Below are 9,247 nucleotides of genomic sequence, written 5' to 3' on the forward strand. Positions count from 1 at the left end.
GTGGTAGGTCTGGAATTTGGAAATCAGAACGTGGGCTTCTGGGCAGAGATGGCCCTGCAGAGCCATGTGTGGTCTCTGGCCACACCCATGTAAGTGTCTGGGGTCAGGGGGGCCAGTGGGCAGGGCCTGGGAGGGGCTCATGGAAGACGCTGGCCTTCCTATGGGGGGACGGCGGGGTGGGGGTTGTCGCTGGTTAGAGCTCCAGCTAGCCTCTCCTAAGGGGGCCAGGAAGAGTGAAGGGCGGCTGGCAGCCAACCCTGCAGCCTCTTCAACGCCCCCCTCCCCAGAAAGTCAGGTGGGAGATGTGAATTCTCACCCCCTTGTTTTTTTTGGGATTTTCCACTGGCAGGCTTCAAGCCCAAAGTCCAGCCAGAGGCGGGGTGGGGCTATGACTTGAATGGGGGATGGGGAATGTCAGGGTCTCTCACTCTCATATTTTGCCTCTAAATTCATCCTTTGGTGTCTGTGGTGGGAAGAAATGCTTGAGATCCAAAAGGAAAAAAAGTTAACAGTTCCCAAACTGGAAAAGAGGATTTCAACAGGGAAATGATTACCTGCTTAATGAAATGACCACCAACTGTCCCTAGCAGGGCAAAAAGCTGAAGATTTAGAAACAAGCAACATTGAACAAAGTGTGCAGATTGTTTTAATATTTGAGATGTGAAGGCCTTTGAAAGTCAGAGGATGGAGGGGGTTCCAGAGGTTTGTAGAGACTTCTGGAAAAGGGGCTCCCTCCAGGGACCCCAGTTGGGTCCCTCACTCTTTTGGGTTCCCCCGTTGCATTATTCACCAACTACAAACCTGGTTGCCTAGCAATGGGAATCTGATCTCCCCCCACCCCCCCAGCAAGGAAGAGGCAGGGTGATTACATCTTGGGCCTGGGAGAACAGAGGGGGTACTTTAGCCTCCCCTAGGGCAAACCTATTAGCAGGGGGTCTGAGCTTCCTTTGGGACACCCTGTAAAGCATGAACTTCAGCATCCTGCCCTAATTGGAACTAAGACCCACCTCCCCAGGTTGATCTCTGGTCCCCTGGCTGTCAAGATGAAGATGCCTGAACTTCCATTTCTCCACAGTGTTCCCAGTATTTGGGCTCTAAGAGCCTTGAGTTCCAATCCTGACTCAAAGACCTCAGACAAGTCTTCTGCCACTTCTCAGAGCCTCAGTTTCTTTTTCCGTAAAATGGGGACAGTAGTACTACTTACCTTTTAGGATGGTCGAGAGGGTTAAATGTTACTAAAGTTTTTTGAAAGTAAAAGGTGTTCAGTCATGTCTGACTCTTTGCGACCTCATGGACTATAGCCTGCCAGGCTCCTCTCTCCATGGAATTTTCCAGGCAAGAATCCTAGAGTGGGTAACTGTTGCCTTCTCCAGCGGATCTTCCCAACCCAGGTATCGAACCCAGATCTCCCGCACTGCAGGTGGATTCTTTACCATCTGAGCCATCAGGGAAGCCCCAAATGAGTTACTAGGAGTAAAGCATTTAACGGTGTCCAGCACATGGTGTGCACTGGCTAATGGTTGGCTGATTTTCTTCTCAGTTGGAATGTCAACTCAGCAAAAAGTTGACTACAGTGTCTCAAGATCAGGGCAGGGAGGAGGAGGCGGAGATGGCTGCGGGAGCCTAGCGGAAGCCCCGTAGAGCACTTAGAGAGCTATATATAGTAAGTGCTAAATGCGAGCTCACTATTATGCCTTCATGGTGAAGCCAGAGAAGATCTGAGAGGCCCCACCAGAGTCTGGGCAATGAGGTTTAATCTCATCCGATAGGATAGTGCTCAAATTAATAAATGTTTGAGGGCTTGCTCTGTGCCCACCCTGGGCTACGTATCAGGGCCAACAGGCAGATAGATATATCCTTTTAGATATTGGAAGCACCTCCATGTAGCTGGCACTCAGTGCATCTCTGTGATGGTAAGTTGTTGTGACGATGAATGTCCCCGACGTGCACTGCAGTACCAACCAGTCTCCAGCTTCCAGGGGGAGCCCAAATGGACTAGGGGTGCCCCGGAGGCTGAGAATTGGGGATCCTAGGGTGCTTTGAGGAGGACAACGATAGGAGAATTGCAGGTTAAACCTTAAACGGCAAGTCCCCCTCCCCCCAGTTCGGAGTCCAGCACTAGGCAGTGTGACCTGGTGATCCTTGCCCCCTGGGAGGGTGGTTTGCAAGTGGAAGAGGCAGCTCTGGAGTTACCATGGCAATGCAATGTGTCCACAGTGAGATGGACACTTCTCTCCCAGACTCTCACCCCCTCCCTCAACCCGTACATAAGGGATTTTGGGTAACAGCCAAGGTCCAGAGAGGGTGTGGGTTTGGGAAAAAATACAGAGCATGTTCTGGCCTGGTGCGATCCGAGCTTCTGGGAATGGTTATTATAATTAATTTAAAACATTATTAGTCATGGGAATTATTTAAATTATCATTATTTTTCTTTTTGACTTGTGGGATCTTAGTTTCCCGATCAGGGATTGAATCTCTGCCCTCAGCAGTAAGAGCCCAGTCCTAACCACTGGACCGTCAGGGAATTCCCTAAAATTATTATTAATATAAACCATGCTACTGTTTTGGGGGCACAATGTCCTAAGGTTTTTCCTGCATGGATAGATACTTCCCTGCAAGGGAATCTCTCTCTGCAAGGTGAGGAAGGGTCAAGCTATACTGGTCCATTTTACAGATGGGGAAACTGAGGCTCAGAGGGGTGATGTCAAGCCTCCGAAGGGATTTAGCTCAGCCTGTCACGGCCTGGGCTCTCTCCCCGTCACAGGACCCCTGTCCTCTGCCCCGACTCCTCCCAGGTGCAAAGGAGAAATAGAGGAAAGTACTGGGTTTGGTTGATTTCCAAGCAGTTCAGGGATCTTGGCTCAAAGATGGGTGTTCAAGAGATGGGTCTGCTGAGGGTTGGGCCCCCGGGAGGCTCCTTTCGCAGCCCAAGCCGGCCGCCCCTCAACCCCCGCTCCCCCTCAACCCCCGCCTTCTCCCTGCAGGCCCATGGCGGAGAGCTCCCTCTATCGGCAGCGACTAGAGGTCATCGCGGTAAGTGACGCCCTACCAGTGCGCTGCGCCCTGAGCCCTGGGCACCCCTCTCCATACCCAGGCCTCTTCCTCACCTCTTTCCTACCACAGCGAGCAGGCCTAGCGCTCTGAACGTACGGGGAGCACCCTCAGCTCCAGCCGTGCCTGGAGCGCCCCACCAAAATCTTCAGGCCCCTCTGCTCCTCAGTTCTTCTGTATGATCATCAACATCCCCAGAATGGAGCTCTGCGGACTCCGCACTCTCAAATCTGCAGCATCTGTTCCATTCTTGAACCCTGTCTCCCAAACACACCATGTCTGAAGCCCCCTCTCTCAGACCTCCATATCTGGACCTCATCTCTCCGAACCTCCATCTCTGAATCCCCATCTCACTAATCCTCATCTCTCTGGACCATCTCTACATCCTAGTCTCGCTGGATCCTCACGACTGCACCTCCATTTCCGACTCCCCACCTCACTAGCCCCCTCCATTGGACCCCCATATGTGGACCCCCATCTCTCTGAATCGCATCCCTCTTAATCACTTATCTCAGACCCCTCCCCCTCTGGATTCCCATTCCCCGGGCCCTCCCCATCCACAGACCCCGCCCCCCTTCCGCCGGGGCGAGACCTCCGCAGCATCTGGGGCGCGGCCGGCCCCGCCCCTACCCGCTGCTGACTCAGCGCCTCCGCCCCCCAACTTCTTTCCCGCCTGGGGCCCCGACGTGTGTTCCGCTACACGGTGCGACTTGCAGCCCCGGGAGTCCCGGGAGCCCCCGGGAGCCTCGGCTAACCCGGCGGAGGAGGGAGGGTGGAAGGGGAGGCGGCGGCCCCGCCCGGCCCCACCCGGCCAGCGGGCAGCTCAGGGTCCTCTGTGCGCAGGAGAAGCGGCGGCTACAAGAGGAGATACGCGCGGCGCGCCGCGAGCTGGAGGAAGAGAAACTCCGCGTGGAGCGGCTCAAGGTTGGGGGCGGGCGGGGGCGCCTGCTTAGCCCGGGCAATGAAGTGGGGGTGTCTATGAGAGTCAGTTCTGGGAACCAAAGGAGTCTCTCTTTAGACATGGGGTTGGGGGAGTTGGTTCCAGCTTCGGGGATGGGCGTCTTCCCCAGTTTGGAAAGAGTGGTTGTTCCACCTTTGGGAAGATCTTGGGAACGTGTTTGTTCCGCTTTGGGGTAGAAAGGGGCTAAGAGGGACGTTGATTTCCCCTTTGGGGGTGTCTGTCCCATTCTGGAAAAGTTGGGGAGATTGATGGGTGTTTCTTCCAGCGTGGGAAAGCTGTCGGCTGGGAACGGGGTGGCTTCCCACCTGGCATTATTAGGGCACGTATCCCAGCCTGAGGCAGAAATGTCTGTCCGTCCACATGCCCCTTCCCATGGCCAGAGGAAGTCTCTCCGGGAACGCTGGCTAATGGACGGGGCAGCTGAGGAGCCAGAGCGGCCCCAGGACCCCACCTCACAGGACCCCCAGTCGCCTGAAGACCAAGCTCAGGCCCGCATCCGGAACCTGGAAGACAGCTTGTTCACGTGAGTAGAGCCCCCTGCCTGGTGGCTTTGCCCCTCTGACTAGGCCGGGCCCCTCTGCCTACTTCACTGAGACTTCCGGTGGGGTGGCCCATTGAGCCTTGGGTCCAGGCTCCCAGCAGCCCCTTCTCTTCCCCAGACTCCAATCCCAGCTGCAGCTGCTGCAGAGTGCGTCCACAGGTGCCCAGCACAAGCCCTCAGGCAGGCCCACCTGGCGACGACAGGTGAGGAACTAGGGGATGTGACCAGCAGAGCTCAAAGCAATACCTCTCCAAGCACAGTTGTTGTGTTTTTTTGTGACCCTGCCATGTGGCTGTCTTAATTCCCTGACCAGGGATCGAACCTGTGCTTCCTGCAGTGGAAGTGCAGGTACTTAACCACTGGACCACCAAAGAAGTACCCAAGCACAGTTTAGATCCTGGGTACTCTTGTGGTCTTGGGCAAATTGCTTTCCATGCCTAAGCCTCAGTTTCCCCATCTCTAAAATGGGGATATATAACAATAGCACACCGCCTGGAAGAGGCGTGAGAGAAAGTCAATGAGATCATAGCTTGGTACCGGAAGCCGGCACAACGGAATGTTTTGATATGTTGTTGTGCTGTGTTAATCGCTCAGTCGTGTTCGACTCTTTGCGACCCTATGGACTGTAGCCTGCCAGGCTCCTCTGTTCATGGAATTCTCCAGGCAAGAATACTAGAGTTGCTATTTCCTTCTCCAGGGGATCTTCCTGATCCAGGGATTGAACTAGGATCTCCTGCATTGCAGGCAGATTTTTTATCATTTGAGCCACCAGGGAAGCCCTATTTTGATATTTGATTGCCAATATGACCTAAATGAGGAAAGTAGTCAGAAAATGTTGTGGGGCAGGGTTGGGGCTGGGGGGCTGGGGCTGGGAGTTTCCTGGCGGTTAGGACTTGGTGCTTTCACTATAGTGGTCTGGGTTCAATCCCTGGTTGGGATTACTAAAATGATCCCACAAGCCGCACAGTTTGGCCAAAAAAAAAAGAAAAGAAAATGTGGGGATGTGTTCTCAGAATTCAGCCCCCAAAATGGGAAAAGGATCCCCATGAGATGGTCTAATGATTTGAGGCATCTCCATGATTTGAGGGGTTTGGGATTTTGTTTTGGTAATGCCTCTATTAAGATATAATCCACATGCCGTACAACATATGGGTCTTTGAAAACTAAGATGACTTTAGTTAAAATCTGGCTCTCTGGGTTGTCCTTGAAGTCCATACCATAGATCCAGTAACATTATCCAGTATCCATAGATCCAGTAACTGATGCACCTGGCCACAGTAAGCTGTGGGTTTTCCACAGCCCCCACCTCTCCTTGATGCCTTACTTTGGCTCCCAGGTGCCTGTCTCAGGACAGAAGGGGAGAGGAGACCTTTGGACAGAGGAGGGTAGGATTGAGACCTATGAGGAGATCTGTGGGGTTTGGTTAAGGTGGTTGCATGGCCAGGTCCCCAGCTCCCCTCCCTGAGCTCATCTTTCCCTCCATCCCTTCCTCAGTCCACTCCAGCCACCCTGACCCTTTTCTATCCCTTGAACTTGCCTAATTCATTATAGTCCCAGGGCTTTGCACTTGCCTTTCCCCTCTTCCTGGAATGCCCTTTCCCACCTCTTGACTCAAGGCTGGCTCTTCTCACCTTTCAGGCCTTTCAGGTTTAATGTCACCACCTCCAAGAGGCCCTCCTGCATCTTTTTTTTAAATACTTATTTGGCTGCATCAGATCTTAGTTGCAGCATGTGGGATCTAGTTCCTGACCAGGGGTCAAACCGGTGCCCCTGCATTGGGAGCATGGAGTCTTAGCCACTGGACCACCAGGGAAGTCCCCCTCCTGCATTTTATACCTACAGGAGGCACCCCATAACCTCCCAGGCATTTCTTAGCCCTTTCCCCCTGCTATTACAGCCCTTTGCACTTCCTGAGTTATAGATTTGTATTTTATGTTTATTACCTGCTTCCTCCCACTGGAATTTAAGTTCTAATAGCAAAAGTCTTACGTATCCCTTAAGTGGGATTTCCTAGGTGACTCAGTTGTAAAGAATCCGCCTGCTGGTGCAGGAGATGTGAGTTTGATCCCTGGGTTGGGAAGATCCCCTGGAGTAGGAAATGGCAACCTGATCTCATATTCTTGCCTGGAAAATTCCATGGGCAGAGGAGCCTGGCAGGCTACAGTTCACGGGGTCGCAAAGAGTCAGACACGACTGAGCACGTATGCATGTCCCTTAAGTAACCTCAGTAGTTGGCAGAGTAGATCCCCAATAGAGGGAGTGGCTGCATGGACACAGGATTGACTGGGTACATACGATGTGCAAGGCAGTGCAGCAGAGGGAGATAAGACAGCTGAGGAAGACTCATGGTTTGGTCCGAAGTAATGGGGAGCCATCAGGGGAGTTTGAGCAGAGTAGGGGTGCTGGCATGCTGGAGGCTGGAAGTGAGATGTGGGCTGCCCTGACCTTGTTTCTGCCATCCCTGCAGGGTCACCGTCCTCTCTCCCAGCCCAACGTGGAGTCAGGTCCTGCAGGTGGGTGTTTTGAGGTCTGGGGATCACAAGAGGAAGGGCCTGAATCTCACTCTGTTGCCCCATCTCTCCTCTTCCCTGACTCCCCCAGGCCAGACCAATCTAAACAAGAGAGCCTCCTTACCAGCTGGACCGGTGGGCGCATACCCGGAGTCCCCCTCCGAGCCCAGAACTGAGGCTGCCGGGGTTCCAGCAGCCCCGAGGCGGGTCCCTGGGGCAGCAGGGACCTCCTCAGAAGCCAATGGCCCCTGCTCTGGATCCAGCCCCACCCTGGAGCAGGAGCCGAGTCAGGGGGTAGTAGCACCTGAGGGGGCAGTGAATGAGGCCAAAGGAGGAGGCATGGTGAAGGTGGTGTGGGAGGGGCTGAGGCCCACAGAGGACTGTGCCATCGGGGCCACAGGCCTGGAGCTGGAGGCTAAGGTGGAGGAGATGGTGCTGGAGGCCATTGGGGACAGACAGGAAGCCAGCTGTCCAGACCTCCCCTCGTGGGTCAAGGAGGACAGGGCCATTGCGGAGGTGGTCTGGGAGGGGGTGGGGGGCACAGAAGGCAGTGACTTGGAGGCCATGGCAGAGGCAGGCAGGGGCCCAGAGGCCGTGCAGACCAGCTCCCTGGGGCTCCGGGAGGGATCGAGGGGAGCAGCTCCTGGAGAAGGTGCCCCCAGGAGCAGCCCTGATGGTGATGGGCAGGGGGTCTTTGGAGAGGAGGGGTCCTTCATCTGGGTGGAGAGAGTGACCCTCAGTGAGGAATGGGAGGAGCTGGAGGTGGAGGGGTTAGAAGGGCCAAAGGCACTGGGAAGGGAGGAAGAGGATGAGAGTCCATTGGGGGCGGAGGGCAGAAGTGAGGAGGAAATGTGGGAGGCGGAGAGGAGGCGGGTAGAGGGACCTGAAGGCGCAGAGAAGAGAGGCAGTGAGGGGAAGGCAGGCACGGAGCCAGAAGGAGCAGAGACGTCACTGGCGCTAGAGAGGAAAGGAAGCCCGGACTCCGTGGAGCCAGAGAGAAGAGGTGAGGAACGCGTGGAAACAGAGATGGCAGGAGGTGACGAACCATTGTCAGACGAAAGAAAAGAAGTTAAGGGACCTCTAGGGGCAGAGAGGGGAAGAGATGAGAAGCCATTGGGAGTAGAGCAGAAAGGAGGTGAGGAAAAGCTAGAGGCAATCCAAGAACCATTGGCAGCAGAGAGAGAAGAAGGGGAGGAGTCACTGGCGGCAGAGAGAATAGGAAGTGAGAAGCCATTGGATGAAAAGGGAAAAGGAGATGAGAAATCACAGAGGGTAGAGAGAATGGGAGATGAGGAGCCCTTGGAAGCAGAGAAAACAGGAGACGAGAAACCACAGAAGGAAGAGGAAACAGGAGGTGAAGAGCCACTGGAGGCAGAGAAGACAAGAGATGAGAAACCACAGAAGGTAGAGAGAACTGGAGGTGAGGAGCCATCAGAGGTAGAGAAAAATGAAGACGAGGACTCACTGAAGGTAGAGAGAATGGGAGGTGAAGAGCCATTGCAGACAGAGAAGACTCGGGGGGTTGAGGAAGAGCAGAGAGAGTCAGAAGAAGAAAAGGAATGTCAGGCAGAGGACGTGAGTGAGGCAGGGGCTCCCCCAGAAGCCAAGGAGGCGCCAAGGCCGGAGGATGAAGGACAGCAGCCCCAGGAGAAGCAGGAAGGCTCCCCAGAAGCAGAAGTGGAAGCAGTGAAGCCCCAAACTCCTGCTGAGGGCCAGGACCCCACTGGAGATGCCACCCCACTCCTGGCAGAGACGTCAGCTCAGGATCAGCCCGCTGAGTGCCAGCCACTGCTGCAGATGGAGGGGCCCAGGGCCAACCCCAGTGCCCGCCCCGTGCCCACCTATGCGCCTGCCCGGCAGCCGGAGCCATCTGCCCCTCCAGAAGGTGAAGAGGCAAGCGGCCCTAAGCAGAAGACGTGCCAGTGTTGTGCGGTTATGTGAGCCCGTGCCCTCCACCCAACTCCCAGCTCCTCTCACAGCTACCTCGGCCTCTTGGCATCCAGCAGGCAGTCCCAGGCGCAGATGGGGCACCAAGGGACTGACCATGGCACCTGGGAGCCAGTTGGTCTACACGTCCACCTCCACCTGGGCTTCCGGACCCCTCACCCGCTGCCTGTGACCCTGGCCCTCTTCTGTGACAAAGCCTTTTATACTTGAAAATAAAAGTTAAGCATTCGGACAGTG

The 9,247-nt window shown here is 55.0% G+C and overlaps 1 protein-coding gene across 2 annotated transcripts; it reads left to right on the forward strand.

Annotated features, from left to right (window-relative positions):
* Positions 1-3,640: 3,640 nt before the first annotated feature.
* On the forward strand, positions 3,641-9,242 carry PALM3 (paralemmin 3). 2 transcript variants are annotated; one of them, XM_055543126.1, is made up of 6 exons: positions 3,641-3,754; positions 3,895-3,975; positions 4,393-4,535; positions 4,672-4,756; positions 7,021-7,066; positions 7,155-9,242. In XM_055543126.1, exons 3-6 carry the CDS (start codon positions 4,420-4,422, stop codon positions 9,002-9,004), a joined length of 2,097 nt encoding a protein of 698 aa, XP_055399101.1. In that variant the 5' UTR covers positions 3,641-3,754; positions 3,895-3,975; positions 4,393-4,419; the 3' UTR covers positions 9,005-9,242. The 2 variants fall into 2 exon arrangements, with proteins under 2 accessions (XP_055399101.1, XP_055399095.1); XM_055543120.1 differs by lacking the exons at positions 3,641-3,754; positions 3,895-3,975 and having other exon boundaries at positions 4,024-4,535.
* The last annotated feature ends 5 nt before the right edge of the window (positions 9,243-9,247 follow it).

This window comes from Bubalus kerabau, chromosome 1, assembly GCF_029407905.1.
Source record: "Bubalus kerabau isolate K-KA32 ecotype Philippines breed swamp buffalo chromosome 1, PCC_UOA_SB_1v2, whole genome shotgun sequence".
In the NCBI taxonomy this organism is placed as follows: domain Eukaryota; kingdom Metazoa; phylum Chordata; class Mammalia; order Artiodactyla; family Bovidae; genus Bubalus; species Bubalus kerabau.